Genomic DNA, 27,987 nt, shown 5'->3' with positions numbered 1-27,987 from the left:
GACCGGTGACCTTGTATATGCTAGCGGACACCACGTCACCAACTGGGGTGTGTGGCAGGGATGTAAGTTTTGACCAGACCACCTTTCCAGTGTCCACATCTACTGACCCTTCTGGCAAGACTGGTGTGAGAACTAAGGTGGATCCTGATCTTGGAGGCACTGCAGAAGTTGTGGGGGGCTGTGCACACCTGAGGGGTCACCCCTGTCGGTGGACGAAGTGTGTGGTGCACCCACACACCATCCCCAACCTCGGGGCTGGAGGGAGCTGAGAGACCCAGCTGACCTCCCTCCCACGGGGAGGAAGGGGAACCTCCACAACAGCCCCCAGTGCAGATGGGAAAAGTGAGGCCTGAGGGGTCGAGGCGCCCCCTTGCATTGCCCAGGCAGTGAGGTAAGGATTGTGTGGGATTTGGAGTCCCCCCTCCTACTGCACGTCCAGGGGACCCCGTTAACCATGACTCAGTGCAGAATCACTCAGAAAGCTTCGGACCCCACTAATGAGTGCAACACAGCGCCCCCTGGTGTTCCAGGCACCTGGTGCGCCCCTGGGATTGTCCCTGGGGGACTCCCACTGAGACCCAAGTGCCAGGGCTCCCATCCTGCTGGGACAGGGGCTCACCTGGGCTCTACCAGGCGTGTGACAGGGCTCTGGGGAGCACTCCGGGGTGGGGAACAGGGGTGTGAGACCTGGCTGGGGGGAGCATTTGGAGCAGGAGTCATTTGCAAGCAAAACCCCAGGTGTGGGCTCTGAAGCAGGGTCCGACCTCGGCCTCCGGGAAGAAGCCAGCCTGGCCGAAGACTGGGCGCCCAGGCAGGGTGGGGCATCGCCTCTGCCCACCCCAGGGAGCCAGGGTCACAGAGTCAAAGGTCCCCCTGCCCAGCGCCAGGTCCACACACCCCTCTGCGATTCGGGGCACGCTGCTTCCGCCTTTGTGTCTGTCTCCGTCCCCTAACCGAGCGAGCTAGAGATGACGAGGGAACAGAGCTCTGAAGAAGGCCCAGCGGGGCACTGCGGCCATGTGGCAACATCAGTCTTTTCTGGTCGGCAGGACGAGGTTGGGGAGGACTTCGCAGAAGCGGGGTGTCCCCTCTAGAGCCTGAGACTGCAGGAGGGTCAGGAGCCGCCCAGGGACAGGCAGCAAATCGGTGACAAAGGCCAGATGAAACCTGGGGACAGGCTTGACCCCCACCCCACCCCTTGGCTACTCCCGTCCAGCGGCCCAGCCACAGGCACAGTGGCGCAGGGCCTGGTGTACCCCCCATTTCCCCCCGGGCCCCACCTACCGAAGACCAGAGGGCTCCTCCCCACGCCCTCAGCGTGGCTCTCTGCACACCCCACACAGAGGCTGGTCTGGGTACCCTGGAGAAAGCCCTGCTGGGGTGCTGGTCCCTGGATGGGTGGCAGGAGACCTGGTGCTAAACTCCTTCCTACTGTCTGACCTTGGGGTCAACCCATAAAGCAGGAGGAGGAGGAGTGGGGAGAAAGCCGGGAAGGGTGCTCTGGGCTGTCAGAGCTCCTGAACGGGAGGGAGTGACTCGCGGTGAGAGACTGCACACCACCCAGGAAGGGAGGGGCACACAGACTTTATTGGGGCCACACAGCGGGCACGGCAGAGGCACTCACACCCCTGCACGGGGCAGCCAGTCAGCACGAGGGGGTCCCCAGAGCCGCAGGGAGAGGCCGAGCGAAGAGGCAGAGGGCCCAGCCTCCAGGCAAGTCCGTGGAGAAGCCAGGCAGGCAACGCAGGGGCTGTGAGCACGTCCTGGAAGAGGCCAGGCTGCGAGTTAGAGGACCGTCGCCCACACCACTGCCAGTCTCCCGCCTAAAGAACCCAGACCCCCACACTCACTCTGCCTGCACACTTCCAAAGTGGGGACGCGCCCTCCCAGCAGCCTCGGCCAGCGGGGGAGGCTCTGGCCCTTCGACTCTCAGTGCATCTGTTCCCAGGGCCCTGTGGCCCCCAATGGCTTTGCTTCATGAGGGAAAGGTCATGGGCACACCCGGGCCCCAAACCAAGGCTGGCCTTGAGAGAGGGTGTTGGGGGCACTTCCTGAGGTGCCCTCAGCCGATGCCAGGCAGGTCGCGCCCCTCCTTCCAAGGGGGCTCGCTGGGTCTGCGCGGTGTGAAGCAGGGTGAGGCTCGGGGAGCAGAACTGCGTCTGTGGATAACCTTGTCGCAGCCTCCTGTTTGGTGGGTGGGCTGGGCCGGGGGGCAGCCTGTCACAGCAGGCTGCTGCCTCCAGTCCACTTCAGCCACCACAACTGCCCCACCAGGCCACCCCTACCGCCTCCACTCCACTGAAGATGCCAGAGATGCCACAACAGATGGGACACCCGAGGACCTGCTGTCCCAGCTCCAGAGCTCGGGACCGCTCCATCCAGCCCCACCCCAGGCAGAGGGGAGCCCCTGCGCCACACTGTTCCTGTCACTGCACAGACCTCAGAACCTCCCAGCTCAGGAAGCCCCTCCCCAAGGTCATCCTGACCAAGCCCCCACAGCGGGCTGCTCGTGAACCAGCTGGGCACCTATGTAGCAGATCATCTAAAATCGGGTTTGTCCACAGGGGAGGCAGGGACTCCGGAATGTGTCCACATGAATACGGCGTGCTCTCCCTCAGTGCACACGTGCATGTATGTACACACAGATGCCTCTCCGTGTGACGTTTCCATGTCCCATTCACCTCGCCCCTCCTGAAGTCATTCTCAGAAGGACAAGAGACGGCTGCATAGCCTCCGACATGCCAGCCACTCCTCACTGCCCACACCAACTCCCGCGGCCACCCTGCCCACTGTCCTGAGGGCCCCCAAGCCATCCTGGGACCACCCAGGCCCGTGCCAGGAACAGCGCCTTCCTGGATGTGGCTGGACAGACAGACAGCCAGTGCCTGTTTTGCTGGCTTCCCCAGAGGCCGCCCTGCTACCTCCCACTCCCCGTCCCCAGAGGAAGCCCGATGGCTGGTTCTTTGGATCTCTCTCTCTCTCTCTCTGTGTTTCTCCCTTGGTCTCCCTCAGTCTCTCTCTCCCAACAAGGAGGCACAGCAGAGGCAGATGCCTGTGGACCCTCCATTTTCCTGCACGAGCCCCGACCTGGCCTCTGTGGTCTACAGCAACAGCAGCGGCAGCCAGTTCCGCTTCTAGGCTACAAAGCCTTTGCTTCTTCCTCCCTAAGCAGGAGCACCAGCACCACGGAGAGGAGCGCAGGAAGGACACAGGCTTGGGGGAGCCTGGCCAAGCTGGGTGCAGGAGGGAAACGAGGAAAATGTCCCCAAATACACAGGTGGGGGCAGGGGTCATGGGGAGGGCGCAGCAGTGAGCGGCTGCCATCAGAGCTGGTTAAAGACCACGGAGGCCTTGAGGTCGGAGGGCTCCACGCCCTCGCTGAAGGTGATGAGGAAGTACATGACCTTGCGGATCTTGGCCAGGTCAGACAGGCGCTCCCCGAACTCCAGGGCGTCGGCCTCGTTCCAGTCCATGGCGTCCGAGTCCTCCTTGCGCCAGAAGATGGCGGCAGGGTCCAGCAGCTGGCGCGTCATGAGGTTGGTGAGGTCGGGAGTCCAGTTCTGGGAGGTGCCCGTGATGGTGACCTTGCCTGGCTTGTCCAGCACGACATCCCAGCGGTCGAACTGCAGCTTCTGCTGCTGGGTGAAGTCGAGGCGGTACACGGACTCGGCCGGCCGCAGCAGCTTCTCGCCGTCCTGGCGCTTCTCCCCGCGCTGCTTCAGGGTCTCCACGCGCAGCCGCATCTGCTTGGTCAGGTCCTGGTCCAGGACCAGCGGCATGCTGAGCTGCGGCTGCTTCGGCCCGTCCTCTGCCATGGCCCAGGTGCTGCTGCTGCGGCTGCTGCGGCCTGTGCGTCGTCTGGGAGCAGAGTGGGTTGGGGCCTCACCGCCCAGGCAAGAGGCCACCAAAGAGGGGCTCCGCCCACCCTGGCGCCTCCCCGCCCCTCTTGGCCACTGGCCCTTCCCAGCTCCTCCCCGGCCTCCAAACTGGTGTGTATGACTGGGCGTCCCCCAGCGCCTCCTCTCCACTCCTCGCAAAGGTGGTGACGGGGCTCTGCAGGCAACCAGAGCATGACAGGCCCCCCGGGGACCGGATCGCTGATGTGGACTGCTGTGGCAACCACCTTGACTACCGCAGAAGGGCTGGCAGCCAGTTTGTTTGTGAAGAAGGGAGCACGGTGTCAGGGCAGTGAGATGGGAGGCAGGTGGGGCGGGTGCTTGCGGGAGGAGTGCCAGAAGAGCCTGGAAGACCCCCTGGCAGGGGCGCGGTGGGGAACAGGCACCAGCGGGGCCCCCTGATCTGAGCCTTAAAGTCACCCAGGCCAAACCTAGGAGCAGCCCTTGACTCCCACAGCCCCCAGCCCTCCACACCCCAACCCCAAGGCCTGTCAATTCTGTCTCCGGGGCACCCCCCCCCCCCACTGCCAGGGCCCCGGCCCAGCCACCACATGTCTCTCAGCTACACGGTGTTCTGGAGCTTCAGGGAGCATCAGGACCACTGCAGGACCTGAAAACACCACCTGCAGGCCGCGCCCCCAGAGTTTCTGATGTACGGAGCGCTGGTGCGGCCACGGCCCCCTGCTCAGCCACCAGACGGCGGAAGAGGGCCCACCGGGCGTGGACACAGAATGACGCTCTAAACTTGCACACGTGATTGCAAAAATGTGTGTTTAAAAGCAAAACAAACACCTCTTTAACCCCAAATAGCAGAAAGACTGGGAGGAACTAGAGAAAACCCTTAACACTGGCTGTTTCTGGGTGAAGAAGACCTTCAGTAACTTGGCACTTTTTCAAATCTTCTGTCCCCAGCACCCAGAATGGTGCTGGAGCACGGCTGGCGTTCAGCTGACCAGTGGTGGATGAACTGACGGACGCGACCTGGCTGCGCACCACAGGGGCCAGGTGGGATGGCGAGCTTTTAAATGGAACCGAAACTCAGCCTGGCCCTGCTGCCAGGTGCTCGGTCCTGTGACTGCCCGCCCCCCAACACTCGCTCCCTGGCACCCAGGCACCCCCGGGACTCTGCTCTCACTTCTGCTCCTACGGCCAGGGTCACAGTGGGCTCCTCTGGGCTGGGGCGCCCCGGGGCCCCCATGCCCGAGGGGCGCCAGGTCCTGGGGGAGATGAACTCCTCCGGCTCAGACCAGGCCAGGCCTGACGGCAAATGCTGTAGCCCACAGTCACAGCCCGATTTCTGGTCCACCCCACGTCTACTGCCCTGGCCCAGGGAATGTACAGTCAAGTTGGGGGGAACATCATGTCCCCACAGGGGATCCCGTACTGGGGGCGGCCTGCTGCCAAGGCGTGACTGGTAGAACAGGGAAACAGGTGGGAGCCCAGAGGATGGGCAGCGAGGGGGGTTTAACACATGCAAACTGCCCCTATTCTTTGGTCTTGCCCTCCCCCCAACACACATAGGCTCCTTTAATTGTCCCACAACCCCGTGGACTGGAAAGGTCAAGTTTACACTGAGGCCAAGAGAAGAAACATGACCTGCTCAAAGTCATGTGACTGGCAAGGGACCCAGTCAGAACGAGACCCAGGTCTGGCTGGCTTCAAACCACGGTCCCCAGGCTACATCACGAACTGAGACCAAGACCGCGCTGCCCAGAGAACGGCGCATGTGCGGCAGGGGCGCAGTATGCCCACGTCTGAGGCTCAGCATGCAGAGTGAGGCCGGTCGGGCAGCAGGGGTGCAGGCAGGCTGAGTACCTCCATTTCGTGGAGAGAACAGGGCAGGGTGGGGCAGGGGAGGCCCTGCAGGGCAGCAGGCCCCGGAGGTGAAGGGTGACAACAAACAGGGCCCAGCCAGCAGGGACCGGGAGGGAGGGGAGGCACATAACGAGCTCCCTGGGGCTGCATCTCTCCACGCAGGACCCCGGGGGCTGTCACCACAGCAGCACCCGGAGCAGAGTGCAATTAGTCTGGAGCACCCCACCCTGCCGCAGGCTCCTGGGGACACAAGTGTCCAGAGACCAGCCTCCTGACCCTCAAAGCCTCCAGCCAGGCCTGGTGCCCTAACACCACTCTGCAGGAGGAGCCGCCAGCCCCTGCGGGTTCTGGGCGCTGTTATCCCCTAATTGGATAAGGGGCTGCACCGGGGCCCAGGGAGGAGCCCACTGAGGCTCCTCCCCACAAATGACCAGACAGCCCACCCCCAGGAGGGGACAGCACAGGTCAGGCTCTGTCCCCACCAAAGGCCCCTGGACCCCGACAGCAACAAGGACAGCTGTGGGTCTCCTGGCGGGTAGCAGGGCCTGACAGTTTAGAAGGGGCTCCGTTCTCAAAACTTTCTTGAGCCTTCTCTACGCTGGGCTCCTGGGAGCCCAGCAGGGAGATAAAAGCTGGCCTAGCTCTACCCATGGGGAACGCACCCTGGGAGCAGAGACCACAGGTAAACACACAGTTCCAGGGCAGGGTGGGAGGTGTGGGGCTGACCCTGCGGGACTCCCGTGGGCCACCCCCACCCCCAGACTGAGTCCCGATGGAGCTGAGGGTGGGGTTCAGAGGCAGGGGAACCCTGTTCTGAGCTCAGAAAAGGTGGTCAGGGCCTGGAGGACTGCCCTACACTCAGGGAACAGTGCCAGGCCTGACCCTCTCCCAGCCGTGAGGCCGATGAGCACAGCGGTCCCACATGTGGCTCGCTGAGGCCCTCCCGCCTCCGACACCCCAACAGTGCACATGCCTGTGGGCTGCAGCAGCTACCCTGTCCCTGCAGGACCATCAGGGGCCAGGCCCTGGGGATCCCCACGCAGGGTGGGGCGGCTTTGAGAAGTCACACTCCACTCAGAAGACTGGACAGCAGGGCCCTACAGAGTCCCGCCTCGGCTGAAGGCATGGCTCCCCCCAGTGGCCGACGGGCGTCTCAGGATGAGAACAAACTCGCTCTGCTCTGTGTCCTGCTCACCTAGGAGTTCCCACAAAACCTGTGACTGTTAATTGTCACAACTCTGGTAAGGTAGCTCCATTCACAGAGCACTGCCTGAGCCCCTTTAAGTACAGCATTTAGCTTCACCCTCGCAGCTCCCCAAGAGGGAGCTACCCTGACGTCCTGATTTTTCACATGAGGGCATTTATAAAGCTACCGAACGGGGAACCTGTAACATTGAGATGCCTGGTGCTCTTGAGCCCAGCTGCCTGTCCCTACAGGAAGATCAGGATGGGCAGGGAAGAACAGAAAGAGTCAATGACTTGTATCTGCTGGCATGGGAACCCAGGATGCAATTCCTGTTGATTCTTTACACAGCACCAGTCCAACCTCTGCAGCAGCTTCCCCATTTCCGCAGGTCTGATTTAAGGGCTGCACTCCCGACTGCTGCCACAAGAGGGCGAAGTGTCAGGACCAGTGCCCATTCTTTCCAACCTAAATCCTTTGCTGCTGGTCCAGAACAGCAGCAGTTTGGAACCGGGAATCATGGATTGCTCCCACTGAACAACTCAGAAAATGAACTAGGCCCCGAGGAGGACAAGGACTGGCCCTGTCATACAATAGGTAACCGGCAAGGGTCTCCTGAGCCCCAGTAGTGGTCTCTCCACACTGCACACCATTCAGGCAGCTTCCACTTTCCCGAAGTACCTACTCTGCCAAGTGACTCCAGGGACATTGTGGTCCCACGGGAGGAAGGAAACACATCAGAATCCCCGTGGGAGCTACACGGATTCCCAGCAGCTGCCCCAGGGACCTTAGACTGGCAGGTGAGGGGAGGGTGAGTCTAATGCTCAGCCAATGTCCCGGCGTGACCCACCCCCCAGGCTTCCATAAAGTCTCGCCTGCACGTTCAGGCGGCCCCTCCCCTGTTGGGCAGCGAGGCCGCAGGCTGAGCGCACATTTCCCAGCATCCCCTCCTCACCCCAGGCCTCACCTTTTGCCACAGCGACTCTCGGGAGGCGAGTGATGAGCAGGCGGCCACAAACCAGCAGTTGCCCACCTGGCCCTGGTGCAGGTCGTGGGAGCTGATGCCGTCCACAAAGAGGCGCGGGTCCTCGCAGATGTCCTGCGGAAAAGCCGAGAGGAGACCTCGCTGTCAGCATGGAGGCTCTCGCAGACTGGACCCAACGTGGCCAGTCGGTTTCCCCACGCCAGCCTCCCCCAGGCGCTGCCTGGAAGGCCCCTCTCCCTTCCCTTGCTGAAGAACTCTGCTCTTCTGCCAGAGATGCCACGGTGGACAGATATTATGGAAGGACTTCGGGGGCTGGACCCCGGCCACCACCTTCCTCTTGCCTCATGTCTTCCCTGATTAGCACACCTTTCCAGCACCAGCGGCCCAGCGACGCCCACCCCGGTTGGCCCTCAGGTGCCCAGTCATGAAGTGGGGTGAAGGAAGGTGCTGGGGGAACACACACCAAAAATACGTGTGGCAAGTGCAGAGGGTGGGAGAAGCAGGGAGCCAATGCACTGGGCTCGGTGTGGGCACCTCCTCAGGCTGTTTCAAGGACGCTCCCCCCTCCCCTTGAGAAGTGTGACACTGTCGATCTATTTTACGGATGAGGAATGAAGGTTCGGAGAGGGGCCGTGACTTGTCCAGGTCAGACAGCGAGCAAGTGCGGAACAGAGCTAAGCCGAAGCCCACAGAGCTCCTGGAGTGCTCACCCCAGGCCCGTCCTCCTCCCCATTGGCATCTTCACCCCACAGAGCTGAGAGGGAGGACACGATCCCCCAGAGGGGCAGGCTGCAGTGGGCGGTGGGGGGCGGGGTAATCTCTAAGACGCGGCTTCCCAGTGCCAGGCATCCTGCACTAGGGTCAGTCCGCACTGTGGTCCTCAGAGGTGGGCACTCCGCTCACTTTACAGACAAGCAAACTGAGGCCCAGGGAGGTGGGATAACATGGCCCACCACACAGCATGGGCCCGCCTCCACTTCAGCAGGGGCTCCAGAGCCAGTTCAATCCCAACAGAGGTGCTGAGGTCCTCCTGCAGGCGGCCAGCAGAGGGCTCCAGAGTCAGGAAGTCAGAGTTCAAGTTCCTGCACTCACTAATTTACTGGCTGTGCAACTTTGGGCCAGTGGCTCAGCCTCTCTGAGCCTGTTTCCTGATCTATGCAAAGGAGGTAGATTATTCTTCTCGAAGGGCTGTGAAGGGACTCCACAGGCGTGGAGGCACAGCACCTACAAGACAAAGTGGGGCAAAGGGCTATCCCTTCTCAGCAAGGTGTTTGGGACCCTACTGGCACCTCTGCCTGAGCAAACCCATGTGTTGGAGGCCCAGAATGAGGCCATAACTCCCTGAGGATATGAGTGGCTTTAGAGGGAACTTCAGAGCGACAAGTTCAGGGCCAAGCTGCAAGGCGGTTTCCCCATGTTGCATAGGTAGCTAGATATCAATGAAGGAAGAGAGCAAAGGGAATCAGACATTAAGCAGCATAATAAACTAGGGCATGAAACCTGCTTGCTTCCATAGGAAGTTACAGCTTCACACACTACCCAGAGAATCACTGGTCTGTTCCCTGCAGATCACTGGGGGAAGGGACAGAACAGGAAAAGGGGAGGTAAGTACGTGGGCAATAGGAGACAGGACAGGGACCTAGCGGCCTGTCAGTCTAGCCTGGGAAAAGGATCCAATTGGATAAGAGACACAACCCCGGAAGATCCAGGAAACGCACTGGTCAGGGGGTGGGCCCATGAGAAGCCCGTCAAAGCTTGGAAAGTTGATTGGTTATTTTGAAAAAGCACCTAGTCCATCCCAAGCCAGAGATAATCTGAGGAGACTAACAAAGACAAAGCCCTTCTCACCCCATGCACTTTCACGGGTCTTTCTCCATAGCAACCATGCTGGTCTAGCAGCTCCCTGGGGCTCAAAAGACTCAGCTTTGATGCTGTTATTGTAGGGGGTAAACTAGTTATTAATAAAAGGAAGAAAACAAAGGGAATGGGACACTGGGCCTGTTTAACCAGGAAGCTACAGCTTCACACGTCCCCCCTGGGAGTCCCCAGTCGGTCGAAGACCACTGGGAAAAGAGGACAGCCCCCCACAGACCACTGGGGGAAGGGAGGGACGTGTCAAGATGGGAGCTTGACCAAAGAGGCCCATCGGTCCACCTGGGAGAGGGGTTACTATTAGGGGCTGGACCTGTCAGAAGCCGCAAAAGCTTGGGAACTTGGTTATTTTGAAAAAGCTCCTGGTTATGACCTCAAGGAAGCAAAGAAGCTCTCTCTCTCGCCCTCACTCACCTGCACTCACCCCATTCATTCCTGCGTTCCTCCCCTGGCACCTGGGAATACTCACCACCACGTGGTCCAGCAGCCTGGTGGGCTGGCAGAGAGGACCGCCCAGGGACCGGAGGACTGAGCTTTACCACAGCACAGAAAACTCCGAACACTGGCCTTCGTTCTGGCCTCGCCAGAGACCAGGTTGGACTTTTCCCATGGCAGGACAGATGGAAATGCAACACAGGGGTGGCCATTCACCAGAATAAAACTCGCCACACCACAGTTTCCTGTGTGTGGGGCCATCAAATCTTTTCTTAACACTCCTGTGGAAGAGCATGATTTCCCCCAGCAACTTTATGGCGCAAATCTCTGGACACCGGCCTTTGTTTTGGCCTCAGTGAAGGTGAGGCTGGTCCAGGTGGTCTTTATCCACAGTGGGAAACGGGGGGCCTGAAAACCCAGGGACAGCCTTCTATTCTCACTCAAAATAAGTCTCGCCCTCCCCAGTCTGCCCTACGTGGGCCCCTGGAACGCTTTCCTCATGATCCTGAGAAAGAGCACAACCTCCACCAGCAAGACCTGGAGCACAGGCTGTAGAAACGCCGCCCCGGTCACAGGGCCCCAGGGAGGCAGCACCCGGAAGTCTTGCCTCTGTCCCCTCCTTCTCTTACCTCCCAGCCCCGCACTCTGAGCCACAGAGCCAGGGCTTAGCATCTGCCTCCCTGGGGTCCAGAAGGCCTGACAGGAGAAGGGGGAAGAGGGGTTTCATCTCTGGAGAGCCACAGCCCGCCACGGGAAGAGAGGGCTGCAGCCTGGTGTCCCCAGGGTCTGCAGCAGAGGTGGCCTCGAGGCACTCCTCTCGTCAGACCTTCCCAGCCATGGCCCCGAACAGAGACACAACTGCCCGTTCCGAGGAGGAGGACACCAGGGCCCAGGAGGAGACAATGACTCCCAAGGTCCTGTGCCAAGTAAGTGGACCGATGGGACAGAACCCAGGTCCTGCTGGGCTGCCCGGGGGTGGTAACCCCAGCAGAGCAGGTATGGAAAGCTCTGGCGGGCAGGGAGGCTCTGGGGGCAACGAGGATTCCAAATGCCCCCAAGGCACAATCGTGCCACAGCCCCAAGACAGCTCCCACCTTTGTCGCCACCCTCCCCCAGGCTCCTGGCCACCTGTCCTCCCTCTCATCACGGGGGCTCAGGCAGGAGCCCGGAAGGAGGGCAAAGCCACACGCAGGACTGGGCTGAGGGCACCTGCCGAGGGCCCTGGGTGTGGCCACTCTGGCTGCTCTGGTCAACACACCTCCCTCGGGGGCACAGCCTTCTGCACACCTGCGGCCACCTCTCCACCCCTCCCAGCAGGTTAGACCAGCTCCACCGGGCACAGGTCACTGCCCATAACCACCTCCCTCAGCAGCAACGAGAACTGCAGGTTTCCAGGCCCGGTTTCAAGCAGGAATGCAGCAGACAGCGGATCCAAGGCACCTTCCAGCCCTCCTCCCGCCCTCGCTCCCCCGGCATCCATCCACTTTCACCCCAGTCATCTCCTGCCTAGAATCTCAGGTCGCAGCAGGAATCAACCAGACACATGGGCAACAGGCTGAGGAAGGAAGCAGGACCTTTGCCTGGGATGGGAAACCAGGAAGTGTTCTCAAGGGTTACAGCTTGTTCCCACACCACCCCCGCAACGGACTGACCCCCCACCTCATGCTCCCCACGGCATCCTGTGAGTGGGTGCCATGAAGGGTCGTTCCTGGGCCGGGCGGAGGCCGGGCGGCTGGCCTTGGTGCAAACCGCCTGTTTTGCGGTATAAAGTGGCTACGGTTCAGCACAGCCAAGGAGGGAGCGGGGCCTTCCCCAGGTGCTGGCGATGACCACGGGCCCCAAGCTGGGGTCAGGGACCGGAAGGCCACCTTGGGAGGATTCTGGAAGGTTCCCAAACTAACAGCTGTTTGTAGGATCCCAGATGGTCCCCTTCCTGGCCCTGCCCACCAAGGGGCCTGCTGCAGCCTTACCTCCAGAGACGGGGGTGGGCTGGGGTGGGGGGAGACAGAGAGGGCTGGACAGAGGGCAGGGGCACTCTGACCCCTCAGGGATGAGCAGGGGCCCCGTGAAAGGCTCTGGACCCGGGAGAGAGGGAGCACACACACGCCCCTTCACTTCGGATTGCCCGAGTGACGCGCCTTGTCTGTGGTTCCCTTCTCTCCCTGGCCTGTGGGGGAGGCCAGAAGATGTTTACTGAGCTGGAAGGAACAAAGAACAAGGAACCTGTGGCGAGAGGAGGAGGAGGATGTGGGCTTCAGGCAGGTGCCCTGGGTGTGGATGCCATGGGTGGGGGCCCAACACGGGGTTGGCAGGCAGAGGAGAGAGGGGAGCCAGTTTGTCATCTGCCCACCATGTGTCTGAGGCCACAGGTGGCTCAAGTCATTTCAACCCCCAGAAACCAGGATCGGCGAGAATTATTCCCCCATTGACAGATGAGGCGACTGAAGCCCAGGGAGGGGAAGTGACTTGCTCATGGTCACAGCTCCCATGAAGCCAAGTTTATCTGGCTGAAAACCAGCCTCTTCATTCCATTTTGGAGAGGGGAAGGAGGAGGCCGACCGGCAGGAGGCTGGCCGAGGAGCTCCTCGGCGGACACAGGGGCCACGGTATCCACGGCGGCGCCAGGAGGAGCTGGGGGTGGGTGGGAGTGAAGAAGGGCCTCCCTGGGCGGTGGAGAAACTTGGCTTTTTGCTCTATTTGTACACAGGGCACAGGACCCAGGAAGTGGCACTCCACAGGAATGCAGGTGCCTCGGGCAGTTCCGCCTCACTGGCCGCCTCACTGGCCGAGGGGGAGCAGCTGGGGTTAAGGTCGCCCTGCTGGGCTGGCCTCGCCCCCGCATGAAGCAAGCCAGGCTTGACTTCCTGCTCCACCACCGCCCCCTCCCCATCCTATCTGTGGAGTGAGGGCCTGTGGGTCACACTGACCCTGCCACCACCCAGCAGGCACTGCTGGCACACTGACCGTCAGCCACACCCTGATCTGCACAGTCTCAACTCTGGGTCAGCTCCACTAAGCTGTGGCCTTGAGCTTCCTCCCCACCAGGAATGGACACCCCCCCCCCCCGGCCCCCCGGCCCCTCGGCCCAGCCCAGACGGCTCCCTCTCAACACCACCCACCAGCACGTGCCTCTGTCATCAGCCGGCGCATCTGGGGCAGAGGCAGCTCTGCTCCTTCTCTTTCAGTGTCTGGAGAGGACCAGGCACCAAGCCAGTGAGGACAGGAGAGACACGGAAGACAGTGTGGCAGGGAAGGAAAGAGGCTCCGAATGGGCAGGTGTCCTCCAGGGTCACAGGGCAGGAGGATGCTGAGCCCCGCGTTTCCCCTCTCGGGACACCAAGCTCACACTTCCCCAGCCAGGCCTCACCAGCCTCCTTCACAGCAACAAACCTAAAACATCCGGGTGATGGCAGGAGGGCAGGAAAGGGCCCGGAGCGGGCAGTGAGGGGGTAGGAGAGCTTGAGTGTCTCCCCCTCCTTCTCTGCCCGGGGCCTCACAAAGGCCCTTTGAGGCCGGCCTCCTCCCCCACCCACCAGACAAAGGAGAGAGGAAGGCGTGGGCCAGCGGGGTGGCCCAAGGGGCAGGAGGCGGCTGAGAGTTCAGGGCCAGAGGTTCTGGTGTGGCGCCTGGGGCTGCTGTCAGGGTGCAGAGCCCCTGCCCCCTCTCCCCCCCCCTGCCCTCCACCAGCTCTGTGCTCCGGTGGCACGACCATGCCCCAAACAAGCCTGGGGGCTCAGGCCTCCGCGTCTTCTTCGCGCTGTGCCTTCTGCCTGCCCGGCCCTTCCTGGCAAATGCGCTCTCCGATTATGGGACAGCGGGAGACTGCTCCCAGCCCCACGTGCTCCTGCACTGAAGTCCCTCCTGTGTGACCAGCTCTCACAGTGTCACCTGGGTGGGGACCTCCGGCAGCCTCCCCTTCCTCTAGGCCCCCACGGGCACCCACTGTCAGACTCAGGAATAGTCTAAAGAGGACTCAGGTTAAAGAGGATGAAATCAAGCCATGGGGCCAAACACTTCCGTTTTAGCCCCGAGGACCAAGGCCCGGCCGGCGGGCAGCGGGCCAGCTGCTGCGTCCCCCCCTGTTCTCAGCCGAGAAGTGAAGGCTGGCTGGGCTGAGCGCCGGGCACCCGGCCAGTCATCCCCACGTCATCTGTCACTGCTCCCAACAGCCCTGCGAGGTGCTATCATTTTTACTGCTATTATTATTTATTAATCAGAATAATAAGTACTTTTCATTTACAGCAAATGACTATTTCAAAATCATTATGAACATAATCAGCAAAGTAAATTCCCTGCACAGGAACGTCACTAAATGGGACTTAAATGTCACTCACACTTGAATTTCACTAACAAAAGGTCACATCCACATCACCTTATTTTTATGCCAAAAACAGGCTGCGAGAGGAGGGTGCCCAGGCAGAAGGGCCCCACTTTCCTTGTGAGGAAGCTGAGGCCAAGAGGGGTGAATCCTGGCTGAGCATTGCTGTCCAGGGGTCAAGGCCCATTCTCCTGGCGCCCATCCCCCACATCGAGGTCAAACCCCACAGCAGGAGGCCCAGCATCAGCACCCCCACTTTCTCAGCCACCCCACCAACCCTGCAGCCTGGGTGGGTGGGGGCCTGCTGGCCTCAGACCAGACACTGACCTTGGGCCGCTGCCACCGGACAGCAGGCCCCGGGGCGCCCTTGTAGTACAGCGAGTCGTCGGTGGCCGGGAAGCTGGGGTCCTCAAAGAGCACCTTCCTGCGCAGACAGGCCCGCTTCAGGGCCGAGTAGTTCTGGTCTCCATAGGGCTTCACGCACGAGAACATGGTGGGCACTGGCCAGGGAGGGGAGGCCAAGAGCAGCGAGCGGAGGGCTGGGTGGGTGTGTGGGCAGCTCCGGGGGCACCTGGGAGGCAAGAAGAGGGGACAGAAGACAAGAAGAACATCGCTTTCTAAGGGCTGAGGCCCCGAGTCAGGTGATCCCCACCCACTCCCTCCGCAGGCCTGTGAAGTGGGCATCCTCACTCCCACTGGCCAGGAGTGCGGCTCAGAGAGGGGGCGAGACCCGCCCGGGTGGCACAGCTGGTACACACAGGGCAGGAACAGGAGCCGCCCGCCTCCCCCCATAGCCCGAATCCTCTCGTTTCTGATGCTTGGAGGTGACAGCAGGCCAAGGGCACAAACACGTGGGGCTCTGGGGTTCCCAGGGGCACCCACCCCCCACTGCCCGAGACCTCCTCGGCTGCCACCACACCCGCAGGGGAGCAGCAGCACCGCCTCCAGGTCTCTCCCCTCCGGATGCCGCCCCTTGGTCCAGAGCAGCATGAGCTGCCCCATGTGGGCAAACCTCGCCCGGGCCCCGCAGCTGCCACTCACACTTGTTCTCTGGCCCCAGAACAGGAAACAGGACCATAAGCCCACAGAAGGCAGAGCCCACTTGGTCCAGGACCCTGCACACACACAGCCACTGGCACAGAGCCTGACCCGGCAAGTGGCTGAGGGTCACCCTCCTGTCAGCCCCCACGCGCCCCGGTGCCCTGACCCTTGCTGCCATGTGCCAACCAAACTCCAGGGACCAGACTGGGTGGACATGGCAAGGAAGGCCGGGGGCGGGTGAGGCGCGGCAGCCTGCGGGGCCTGACGCCTCAGACACCCCGACGGACGCCGGGCAGCCCCGTGTACGTCCCCGTACCTCCGACTCCGTCTGGGCGCACTCCCCTTGTCTGCTCAGCCTGGGGCCGGCCCAGGGCAGTTCCAACTTCCCAGCCCCTGCTGAGCGAAACCCAGGCAGGGTGGGCCGCCTTCTGGGGGAACCCCAGCTGGAGAGCAAGGCTGGTGTGGGGGACAGTCCCAGCTGTACTACTCACCTGATGTGTGACTCTGAACAAGTCACTCAGGCTGAGTCCCCATTCTATCACCTCCACAATGGGAACAGCAATTGCTTCAGTACTCCGATGACATTAAAATTAACCAAAGGCCAAAGAAATTGCTTGGTGGGCCAGAGGGAGCAGGAACAAGAGATGGGGACAAGTCACCCCTCACCTCCATTCCTCTGCGCCTGCCAGGTGCAGACTGACTAGCTAGAGGTTTGTGCACGGCATTTGCACACAGTGCTGCGTAGGCCTTGCACTGTTGCCATTCCTCAGACAAGAGAACTGAGGCTCAGGGGGGGGGGGGGTGACCCGTCCGTGTTCCGTGGAAGAGTCTGACTCAGCCACATCCTCTGACTTGGGTGCCTCCACCTTGGCCTGGTGACCCCACAATGCAGGAGGAAGGGCTGAGTGGCAGGCACACACACACCCTCCCACATGGCCCGCTGAGCCAGCCTCCGGGGAAGGGGAGAAGGAGACCCAGAGAGGAGGAGAAGCAGGAAGGAAAGGAGGTGAGAACGGGCAGTGAGTGTGGAACAGCACGGACAACAGGGAGGGCAGAAGGGGCCGCTGTCCCCGCCTGTCTGCTGACAGGCCAACGGCTGCTTTGTCCTCTGTGCTAGACCCACGGCCACTTCACCTTCTGCCCCCACGTCCTACAGGGCCTGCTTGCCCCCCTGCTGTGTGAGCTCAGGCCAGCCACTTAACCTCTCTGGCCATTCCTCTGTCCAGGAGGCCAATAACCCTGCTCCATCCCTCCCACCTTCCAGCCTTGGAGGCCTGAAGGAAGAGAAGGGGGGAGCCGGGGAGCCAGGCCCCTCGACTTCTGGCACACGGCCACCCAGGAGAGTCATTAGCACCAAGGCTTCCAGTTTCTGCAGGGCCTCTCAGGAAGCAATTTAAGCTGCAAGGATTAGATCAAAAAGCTGAAAGCAGGAGCCCAGAATCAGTTCTAGCAATTCCAGTGTTCAGAGCCCAAAGGGCCCAGGGTGGGGAGCGAGCTGGCTGAGGTCACCCAGCCAGGCTGCTGGAAAATGAGGGTTCTGGCAGCCCTCCAGGCTGCACAGCGGATGGCTGGCTGTGGGAAGGTCTGCTCCTGTGGAGGCAGAGGGAGACCGGGGTCTGAGAGGGGAGAGCTCCGCTGGGCCAGGGCCTGGGGAGAACCTGGGCCACGCGGGGCTGGGGTCTGACCCAGTTCAGCCATCCCTCCTACCTCACCCAAGCCAGCCGGCCTGACCCTGGCCTACCCGAGCTAGGCTCTTTGGCCTGGGCCTGTGCACAGGCTGCGCCTCCTGCTGTCTCCCCTCCTGCACCCTGCATTTGCCCCAGGGTCATTTCCCACTCCTCCTGCTGATTGAGCCAATACCTCCTGAGGTCACAAAGTCACCAGCCTCCTGGCTTTGCTCTCTCCCTGTAGTTCCAGGCAAAAGCACAGAAGGCCACGGACAAACCCAGAGTCAGGGAAGTCAGGTCTCCTCTGCCTGGCCCTGAGCTTGGAGCTTCAGGACCGCCAACTTCTGAAGGTTTTTCCTGTGTGTGTGAACCACGCACCCACAGGACAGTTTGAGCGCCCCAGCTGCCCTTCATCCCGCCCTCATCCCCCCGCCGGGCCAGTCTCAGCCACCCCCCGCCGCTCTCCAGCCAGGGCCTAGGTCCCTGCGCTGCGAGCTGCCTCCACTCCCTAGCGCTGTTCCTCAGGGCCGGGCCCGCACTGCCCTCCCACACCTGGAGAACCCCTGGTCAGCCGAGAGACTCAGCCCAAGCACCTCCCGCCCGCCCCCGACACTGCTCCTCCCCTCCGCCATCCTGGAACCCCTGTGACTCCGCCCATTAACTTCGTACCCCATCTTTGTGCGCCCGTCCCTCTCCCCAGCGCAGGGCCCCCTCCACTCCATGGGCCCCAGAGGCCAACACTGGCCGGGCCCGTGTAGTAAACTGGTGTTGAATGAACCAGCACAGGTGACACGGGAGGAATTCCTTCACGGATGGGAAAACAAGCACAGGGAGTGGCGGGGACCCTGGGGGGGATCGGCTTTCCAGATCAGGGCGGCGCCGGCTCTCAGGTCTCCTGAAGACCAGGGCCCGCCTCTCTCTTCGGCTCCGCCCCCGTCCCCTCCGATGGCTGGGTGCTGTGGGCTGCGGCCCAGCGGTCCCCTCCTCCTGAGAGCAGCCTGGCTGCAGTCCCCCCGGTGTCTCTGCAAGCCCTGCGGCCCAGCACGGGCCATGTCACCCCTCTGGGCTGCATGGCCCTCGTCTGGAAGGAAGAGATAATGTGCCAGGGCCTCTGGGAGGATCAAATGAGACAGTGTTGGCAGAACAGCACTCTGTCGCTTTAATGCGTGGTACCCTGGGGGATGTCCACACGGTTTCCAGACTCTGGCCAGGAGGGTCACAGAAATTCAGGGTTTCGGTCCCCAGCGAACCTCATGAATACAAGGCAAAATTGAAATTGTGTCATTTCAGAGGTTCCAGCCAGAGGGACACAAAGGCCTGGCCCCAGGAGTCAGATGTCCTTGAGGAGAGACAGCCCCTGAAGAGAGGCAGAGGGAACAGCAGCGCAGGGAAAGGCTCACAGCAGGCAAGCGCACAGCGACTCCGAGCCAGCCTGGCCTAGCGAGGTGGGCCCTGTGCACTGCCGCATGGGGAACGGAGCTGGCTCGGAGCCAGGGCTTGCCGGAGAGCTCAGAGAACCCAGTCTTCCAGCAGGTCCACCAGACCAGAGTTCAAGCCCCAGCTGCACCGCTTAGAGCTGTGTGTCCCTGGGTAAATCTCTCACCCTCTGAGCTGCTACCAAGCCCATCGGGTTCCAGCTTCTAAGGTGGCAAAGTAAGAAAGTGGCATCTGCCATGGGCCTGCCCTCCAGGAGCCTCTGTCCTTGCCTTAGAAATGGTGCGCACACTCTCCAGGAGGCTGTGGCCCGGCCGCTGTCCCCTGGACCTGCTGGCGGTGGTGCAGACAGGCTGGGCGAGGAAAGGGCTCACCTTGCAGCCCGGCCGTGCAGCGCTGCCGGCTACACCCGTGAGCCTTCTCTGGTCGTGGCAGCTGCCAACGCCAGGAAGAAACAGGACGGACAGTTTAACTCCCGTTCTGTAGAGGAGAAGGAACATCCAGGAATGTGTCCCGAGCCTGCGGCTTGTTGGTGGTCTCTGCCAGGCCGGCCACACCATGTCGAGGGTTCCTTTGAGATCATGCTGACAACCTACGCTGCCACGCACAGAGCTCAGGGCTCCTGAAAGCGCACCTTTCACAGGGGGCTGAACCGCAACTTACCAAAGATGGACTAGGAATAAACCCTGCAGGGACTGCCGGAAATGCTTCCCTGAGCATGGTCAGAACTGTGAATTATTCCTAGAGAGCCTGTTGGAAGTCGTTGATATTCGCTACTTGGAGGATAGGATTACCCTTCAGAGTAAATATTGGTGGTGTTGTAAAAGTAAAATCAGGGGTTCAAAGTGCTGTGACAACACCAACGGCTGATGAAGCCATGTCCCTCCTTGTGGTCCCCACGCTGTGTGTGGAGGCTAACGCGTCTGCCCCGAAGGTGCGCACCTCCCCCACAGAAGGCCTAGTCTCCTCGCGGCCTCACGGCACACCCAGCCAGCCCATCTGGAGTGAGTGGTGCATCCAACCGGTCTCATTACTGGAGGGTGCTTCTGATAATTCTATCTGAGAATCAGAACATCCAGAAAATGAAAACTTCCTGAATATTTCTATTTGTCATCAAGTTAAATTTTTTAAAGATTTTATTTATTTATCTTTAGAGGGGAAGAGAAGGAGAGAGGGAGAGAAATGTCAATGTATGGTTGCCTCTAGTGTGTCCCTTGCTGGGAACTGGCCTGCAACCCAGTCATGTGCCCTCATTGGTAATCGGATGGCGATCCTCTGGTTCACAGGCCCACACTCAATTCACTGAGGTATACCAGCCAGGGTTTTCCAAGTTAAAATTTTAAAAGGATTGAGGATCATATGTGGCAGTTTGCTGGACAGCACCTGACTCAAAAAAAGTTGAATTCTGCCCTGGCTGCTGTAGCTCAGTGGGTTGAGTACAGGCTTCAAACCAAAGGGTTGCTGGTTCAATTCCCAGTCAGCACACATGCCTGGGTTATGGGCCAGGTCCCCAGTAGGGGGCGTGTGAGAGGCAACCACACATTGATGTTCTCCGCCTCTCTTTCTCCCTCCCTTCCCTTCTCTCTAAAAATAAAATATTTTAAAAAATAGTTGAATTTTTAATTCAGTATCATTTATGATAAAGGATATAGACATATCAGTGAGTAGTTAACTGTCTTAACTTTTGTTTTTAACCCTCACCCGAGGATATTATTGATTTGAGAGAGAGAGGCAAGGAGATCGAGAAAGAACATCCATCAGTTGCCTCCTGCACACGCTCCAAGCGGGGGTCAAACCGCAGCCTTTTGGTGTGTGTGTTTTGGCGCGGGGCGGCGACGCTCCAACCCACTAGGCCGTCTGGCCAAGGCTGTCTTTGTATCATGCTGGGTTTCTTTCTTTATTTTTTTTTAAGTTTCAAGGTTCGTGTGTTCATATCAATTTTAATTTAATATCAAAGAGCAGAGCCAAAAATCAAAATTTTTTATTTAGCCCTTATGTGGAAATTGACACCCCATACCAAAGATTTTAATAGTGATCTTATAGAATCCAATACTTGGTAAGAATTGAGAATAAAGTAGAAGCATCCTTTGTCGAATTATGCATTCCTTTGCCAGTCTCTTTTAATACAGCCTTTAAAACAGGACTTCTCAAGAAAACTGCCCTTGTTTTTTTTAGGGTACTATTTCTAAATAGCATTCGGGAAGAGGGTATTATAAAGACCTGATGCTCCCAGCACAGCTCATCGAAACGCTGGCCAATTAAATGCAGGCCCAACATTTAAGGAAGTGTTAGGATGGTTCAAGTGAATGAGAAGCCAGGAGAGGGAAGGCGGGGAAGCCCAGATGACCAGGCTTCTAGGAAGGAGGAAAAGAAACAGAGTAACAGCAAAGCGGACAGAAAGCCGTAGCAAAGCGTCACAGGAAAAGCCAGCGGGATAGGCGAAAGGGCAGAGGCTGAGCTGGGAGGCCGAAGGGGACCCGACATCGTTTTGCCAGAGGGAGCAGGGGGTGACTGGAGAAAGCAACAGGCAGAGTTTGAAATTCCCTTCATGGGAGTCTAATGAATGATATGTACAAGGGTTATCATGGACCCCTATGGAGGAAATCAGTGTCTATGCAAATCTTTAAATATGAAATGAGGACTCATCGTGATTGAGAACCGGGGCTCGATTTGCCGTGTCCTGGTTGGTGAGCTCTCTGGAGGCTGGCCTGTGTCTGCCTTGCTCTTTCAGACCCCAACATGGAGTAGGTGTTCTATAAATACTTGCTGAATTATTTATGAATCAAATATCTCCTAAGACCAGCTTTTATCTAAGCATGTTTCAGTACGTTTGCTACCAGAGGCCTTAAGTTCACTGGGGGAGAAAAAAGTAAAAAGGAAATGCAACAAAATCACCATCGGAAGGCTGACACCAGTAGTTAAGTTTGAGAAATTAGGCAGATACTGTTCCCATGTTGGATAAGTGAACAGCAGAACTCTAAACTGTGAACGTAAAAAATCTTTGCTGAGGTGGGAAAGTATACTTCTGATGTTTGGGGAAGTTTTATTTTTATAGACAAAATCTGATGTTCAAAGACCCACTTAATACTATTAAGCCTCAAGCCTCAATTAACTATATGAACACCCCTCCCTGAATTTTTGTTTAGCTTAGTCTCCTCCCAATTCCCTTTCTGGCACAAAAATCTGCCTGCTGTTACATAAATAAGGTGATGAGATCCTATATCATAAAGTAATTGGTTTAATACTTCTGTCCTTGGTTTTGACATTTTCATTGTAGTTATGTTCTTAAAAACACTTTCTTAAAGAACTAGACATTGTCTTACTAAATAAACATGATCTGTAAGTTCTCTGTGCAGAATGTTTTGAAGTATTTAGTGTAAATTGGCACATACTATCTTATGAAAACACACGTTTTATATCATAAGCCATATTTTCTACTTATTATTAAAGCTTTGAATCAGCACACGCACCCCAATCTGTGGCCTGGTAGCTGGATCCGAGCTACCAGGGCAGGGCTTCCCCAGGCAGAGCCTGCGTTCCCGCTGTTACCGCTCTCGGGCGTGCTCCGATGGGGCAATAAAGAGGTTGGTGGAAAAGTCGCTCCCCAGCCATTTCTCTCTCCAGGAGGACTCGGTTTGTCCAGTGGGACGTCAGTCAGTCCCTCACAGCCCTTCCCCATCTACTCAACGAGGGAGACACAGGCCTGGGCTCAGAGCCACAGCACCAGACAGGGACTGAGTGGGTCTGTAGGATTCTTCAGTCACCTGTACGTCCAGAGACTAACAGTGACATTCCATTCACAGTAGACACGCAGCTTCCTTTAGGAGATAAGGAAGAAGGAAGTTGATTTTTAAGCAAACAATTATATTCCTAGAGCTGTGCAGGAACCTTGGCCCGACACCAAGTGTCAGAGGGCAGGGCACTGTGGAGTCGGGCTGAGTGGCAGGGGCACGTCACCTCTCCTGTCTGACTGCGGTGGGACGACGGGCCGCACACCGAGGGCCGTGGGCAGCCGCGGACATCTGAGGAACAGCTGGAGGACTCACACTGACAGTTCGCAGGTTAAATCAGGTGTGAGGAGGACTCACGCCTGCCGGATAATCAAGGTGACACCACAGGGCACTGGGAAGAGGATGGGTCAACTGTCAATCGTATGGAAAAGGCTTTACCTTAAGATTCCAGGCAGAGTGCAAATCCCACTGAGAAGTAAAACTATAAAGCTTTTTGAAGAAGACCAAAGAAAAAGAGCATGTTCAAATAGCCAATAAATGGGAAGAAAATGTGCTTGACTTCACCAATCATCAAGGAAATAAATACACATTAAAAAGTCAATAATCCCTGGCCAAGTAGCTCATTTGGTTAAAGTGTTGTCCCCATGTGCCAAGGTTGCGGGTTCAATCCCCAGTCAGGCCACATAACAAGAAGCAATTAATGAATGCACAACAAACTGTTGGTCGGCTGGTCTGCTTCTCTCTCTCTGTGCCCCGCTTCAGGGATTAATTTTATTATTATTTTTAAGATTTTATTTATTTTTAGAAAGGGGAAAAGGGAGAAAGAGAGGGACAGAAACATCAATCTGTGGTTGCCTCTTATGTGCCCCCTCCTGGGGACCTGGTCTGCAAACCAGGCATGGGCCCTGACTGGGAGTCGAATTGGTGACTCTTTGGTTGGCAGGCTGGCATTCAATCCACTGAGCTATAACAGCCAAGGCCCTCCAGAATTAATTTTTTTAAGAACACACAATGACATATCACTACATCCCCCACCTAGAATGGCTACAGTGAAAAACTACACACACACACACACACACACACACACTCCCCCAAGGAGATCGTCTACACTGGGGCTGAGAATGTCGGTTGGTACAACCGCTTTGCAAAATCATTTGACCTAATCCACAGCTGAACAAACACATACTCTATCATGCAGTGATTCTACTCCAAAGTAAATACTGAACAGAAATGCATGTACCTAATTCTCCAAAAAACATGTACACGAATTTTATCACAGTGGTATTTGTTATAGCTGAAAGTGAGAAACAACCCAAAAGTGCAAGAGCAGAGGGGATAAATACGTTGTGATGGAGTATTACACAGCAAAGACAATGAACAGATATTGTTGTATGAAAACCCACAGATGGAGCTCCCAAGCATAATATTAAACAAGAAAAGCAACACCGGGATTCCATTTACACAAAACTGAAAAGCAGGCAAAATGCATCCACAGTGAAAAGGCCAGGGCGGCTCCCTCTGGGGCGGGGCCTGAAGGGAGTGAGCGAGACCAGGGCTGCTCCGCGATCTGGGCGGGGGCTGCACAGCGAGGTCGCTGCGCTGCGCAGCGCACCTACGGTTCCGGCACTGTCGTCCGTGTTTCCCATAAAAACTTTAACAAGCCAGCACAGTGGCCCTGGGCAGAAAAACTGGCTGAATCTGGGGACCCCGATCCTGCAGTTCTGGGCCCCTCATAGTTCCCGCCCTGTCAGGCCGGACCCTACATACCTGGAGGGCAGGAGGCCCAGGCTGGGTCAGAGCCCTGGCCTGGCCTTGTCACACACGGGCTGTGAGACCTTCTGCAAGTTTCCCATCTCTCAGAACACTGTGGCTTTCACACTTGGTGTGCTCAAGTTCAAGAGTGGATCCCACAAGATGAAGGGGGTGCCCCCTCACCCCAATGGGGCACAAGCCTATTTCCCAGGTTTCCTCGGCATCTGAGGGGGTACCAGCCAGCCAGGGACCACCTCCAGGAGACATTCTCAGCCCTGAGAGGAACTGCGCTGATGCAGAGTGGACAGGGGGTGGGGGGTACACAGGATCCCGGTCAGAGGTCCTGGAGTGCCGGGGGAGAGAATCAGACCTTTCCCTGAGGTGGCAGAGTTCTGGGGGGGGGGGTGCCCAGCAGGGGGCGAACTTGAGATCCATCCGCTGCCACATGGGTCTACTGCCGCATGAGAATGTACTAAGAAAGGATGTGACTAGAACAGAGAGGGCAGAAGGAAGACCATAGAACTTGAACTTACAGGCTCCCGTGTGAATGGTGAACAGACCAGTCTAGAGCTGTGTGGGTGGGAGACTCAACTCCATCTGTGGCCAGCTGGGTGTGCGGGTGAAAGGGAGAACAAAGGAAGGCCTGCTGGTTGTGGCCCGCTGCACCCCAACCCCCCATGGCGGGTGCCCATTGGACAACACCAGACAGCAGAGTGGATGTCACTCAGGGACAGTGGAGCAGCCAGTGATGCCCCCACACCCACAGCCTGGCAACAAAGCCCCCTCTCCCTCTCTGCCCTCCCTCCCTCGACCTCCTGCTACACCCCACTTCTGAAACAGGGCCCCCTCCCTTTTGCCATATAATAAGGAGAAGGCTGAATATCTGTGTCTAATAATTCAGGGGCACCGTCACTTAACACACACACACATTCACTGACACCCATCCTGGGCTGGCCTGAGCTGACAGAAAAGGGGTCAGGTCCGGAAGGCAGTCCCGGGAAGAGGGAGCCCAGGGACCAAGGGCTAAAGCGGAGACACGGTGGTCAGTTACTCCTGGAAGTAAGGCATGGCCAGTGGGGATATTCAGGGGAGAATGGTGGTGGCCCTTCAAGATGGGCCCTGAGTGGGGAAGGCTGAGCACCGGCCCTGCAGGGGGCTTACTGAGGGCACAGGACGCAGGGAGGGGCTGCAGGGTGCGGCAAGGGTCAGAGGCTGCGGAAAGGGGCCGAGGCAGTGAGCCAGACGGGTGGGGGCCGGGACTGGAAAAAGCAGAGCCTCGGAGTTCGGTGACTTCCTGGTTATTGGGGTGTTTTTTGTTGGTCAATGTAATCATTCTCTTTTGCCCCATCCTCCTCTTGCCCCACAAGCCACCATCTCAATAACATGCTTAATGCGTGTCTCTGTCCTATGGTGGGTGCACTGTGGCCTCCCGGGGCCCTGTCTCCCCTCCTTCTGTGCACTGGGCCAGGGATGGCAGGGTGGGGGAGGAGACCTTGGAGGGAGGGCTGGGCTGGGGCCGCAGGGCTCCGGGCTCTGCCACTGGAGCCAGGGACCAGGCCCGGTGAGTCAGTCCAGCCACCGCCAGGCAGGCTGGCACAGGGGCTGGGAAATCCTGTCTTTCTTCTCCACTCCCCTCCCCTTATCGCCTCTGTCTTGTCCAATCCAGTCTCCGCCCAGCGGCAGTAATCTTTCTAGCACACACACCTGACAAACAGCCCCCTGCTAAGACACGTGGAAGGCCTGCAGGGCAGGGCCAGGGGGGTCGGGTGCAGGCTCTTTCCCTGGTCTTGGGGGGACCGTGGTCCTGAAGCACTGATGTCCCCCCCGCAGCGTTTTGAGGGAAAACCCAGCCTCCAGGATAGCCTGTCGTGTGGCCGGGCAGTCGGAGACTTGCGCCCAACATCTGTTCCTCACTGGGATTTGGGTCCCATCCCAGAGTGGCAGGGAGGCTGGCTGGGGGAGCGAGGGGGGGTGCACCTGGGAGACAAACCTCCAAAAGCACATTCCACAGAGAGCTGCAGGGAGGGCGGGAACGAGAAAGTGGGGAACCTGGCTGCCTGTGGGGGCCTCGAGGGCCAGTGCCCAGGCAGGGGACGAATGCAAGCTTCAGAATGTCCCATGCACATCCTCGCCCTCAGACGGGGACACGGAGGCCCAGGGAAAGGCCGTACAACCTTCTGTGTGCCTTAGATTTCCCACCTGTGAACTGAAGGTCTTCTCCACTCTACCTGCCCAACCGGCCTCACCTCGCTCCTCACACTCTGCTCCAGGCAGAGCAGAGCTTGTCGGCCTTCGCTCCACAAAACAGGGCTCCCCAGGCCCCAGCCCTACAGGGTGATGGTGGGGGTCACGCGACCTCCCTTGCACAGCACTGGGTTTGTTGAATGAACATCCAAAATGAGCTGTACTCCCCTCTGAAAGGCCCAACACACTGTGTTCAAGACTGGGTCTGGTCATTGGGGCAACCCACGAACAGGGACATTTCCTCTCTTCCAAACACCCCTGAGCTCTGGCCCTCCTGGTCGCAGGCTCGGCTCTGGGGCCAGAGCCACAGCAGGCCCAGGCCCTGCCCACACGAGCTTCTTGGCTGGGGGGGCCAGACGCTGAGAATGACCTCACGGGGGAAGAGCCAACAGCTGTGAGCGCCCAGGAGGCAGCCTGAGGAAGGTGCCCGGGGTGACAGCGCAGGTGGCTCCCGTTTAGGCGAGCAACAACAGACCCCAAAGATATCAACATCCCAATCCCTGGAACAGCGAACGTTACCTTATATGGCAAAAGGGACTCTGCAGATGTCATGAAGGATTTTGAGATAGGGTGATAATCCTGTCACCCAGGTGGGCCCTCGGTGTCATCACAAGTGTTCTTATAAGGAGGCACAGGGAGATGGGACTCCGCGAGAGGAAAGGAGAGGAGACTGGGGTGAGGAGGTCACAGGGACGCCGGCAGCCGCCAGAAATGGGAGACAAGGAGCAAGGCCTCCTGCAGCCTCCGCACGGGCCAGCCTGCCGACACCGGGATGGCAGCCCCACGAGGCTCACTGCAGACTCCTGGCCTCCCAAACCGGACCAGGATACCTCTGCGTTGATTTAATTCCCTCAGGGTGTGTCACTTTGTCACAGCCGCAGTGGAGCCTTGCTGCGGGCTGTGGGCTCCGGGAACGCGGCCTCACTCCTCTCTGCTGCTCAAGGAGGTGAGCGAGTGAGGATGACGTTCTCACACCTTGAATTGCTCCAGGGTAAGACAAAGGCACCCCAAACTTCAGTGTCTTAGTTACTCCTGCTGGTAACAAACCAGTTGGGTCCCACCTCACTGACTGGCAGGTCACAGGGGTGGGGTACTGGGGCAGGGGCTGGCTGGACAGGGGCAGGCAGAGCAGGCCAGCAGCTCTCTGCCTTTTGTCCCCCAGGCCTCAAGATCCTGTGGCTATCACTGGGGACACCCCGACACCCCAACAGTGATGGTCAGCTGGGGCCCAGTGGGTGGGATGGGCCTGCTCTGGCCACCAGCCCCTCCTCCTGTGACTAACCACAAGCTACATTGTGTCAGAAAACGACAGCCCACAGCCCACAGCCCCAGGCCACCACAGCCTCAGCCAGTGGCACCCCCACACCCCCCTGGCCCAGCCGACCCTAGAAACACACCCCTGAACATTTAGAATGGGTGGCAGTCACATTCCAGAACTTCCCAGGTCCAAGCCCATGGCTGGCTTCCTAAAACCTCGGGGATTAGAACCCAAAGGGACCTGGCCCGTTTGCCTTTGGCGAGCAGGGAAAGGCAAGGCCTGAGGCCATTGGGAAATCCGCAGCTTGGCCTAAACTGAAGCCAGACCAGCCCAGGGCCTCACATCAAACCAGAACT

At 58.7% G+C, this 27,987-nt stretch overlaps 2 protein-coding genes across 7 annotated transcripts in view; both read right to left on the bottom strand.

Annotated features, from left to right (window-relative positions):
- Window positions 1-27,987, bottom strand: part of CAPN5 (calpain 5) — a 49,146-nt gene that overhangs the window by 18,449 nt on the left and 2,710 nt on the right. For 2 of the 6 annotated variants that reach the window (XM_053670825.1, XM_053670826.1), the window contains exons 1-3: window positions 17,882-17,938; window positions 14,832-15,075; window positions 7,862-7,993 (exon numbers count right to left, since the gene is read on the bottom strand). In XM_053670825.1, coding sequence (XP_053526800.1) covers window positions 7,862-7,993; window positions 14,832-15,075; window positions 17,882-17,934 — 429 coding nt within the window. In that variant the 5' untranslated portion in view covers window positions 17,935-17,938. Of the gene's footprint in view, window positions 1-7,861; window positions 7,994-14,831; window positions 15,076-15,861; window positions 15,938-16,036; window positions 16,402-17,405; window positions 17,574-17,881; window positions 17,939-27,987 lie in introns of those variants that run through there. The other 4 variants (XM_053670828.1, XM_037138098.2, XM_037138099.2 and 1 more) reach the window with 4 other exon arrangements.
- OMP (olfactory marker protein) lies at window positions 1,778-3,906 on the bottom strand. Its single transcript, XM_037138100.2, has one exon. The coding sequence runs from the start codon at window positions 3,813-3,815 to the stop codon at window positions 3,324-3,326; it is 492 nt and encodes a 163-aa protein (XP_036993995.1). The 5' UTR covers window positions 3,816-3,906; the 3' UTR covers window positions 1,778-3,323.

This window comes from Artibeus jamaicensis, unplaced genomic scaffold (assembly GCF_021234435.1).
Source record: "Artibeus jamaicensis isolate MK-2021 breed Jamaican fruit bat unplaced genomic scaffold, CSHL_Jam_final contig_64, whole genome shotgun sequence".
NCBI lineage: Eukaryota > Metazoa > Chordata > Mammalia > Chiroptera > Phyllostomidae > Artibeus > Artibeus jamaicensis.
Note: the sequence above shows the minus strand (reverse complement) of the source record. Positions and strands in the feature narration are given on the sequence as shown.

What these genes read in the sequence shown, in the direction of transcription:
- OMP (XM_037138100.2), bottom strand. Translation starts at nt 3,815, where the DNA reads ATGGCAGAGGACGGGCCGAAGCAGCCGCAGCTCAGCATGCCGCTGGTC.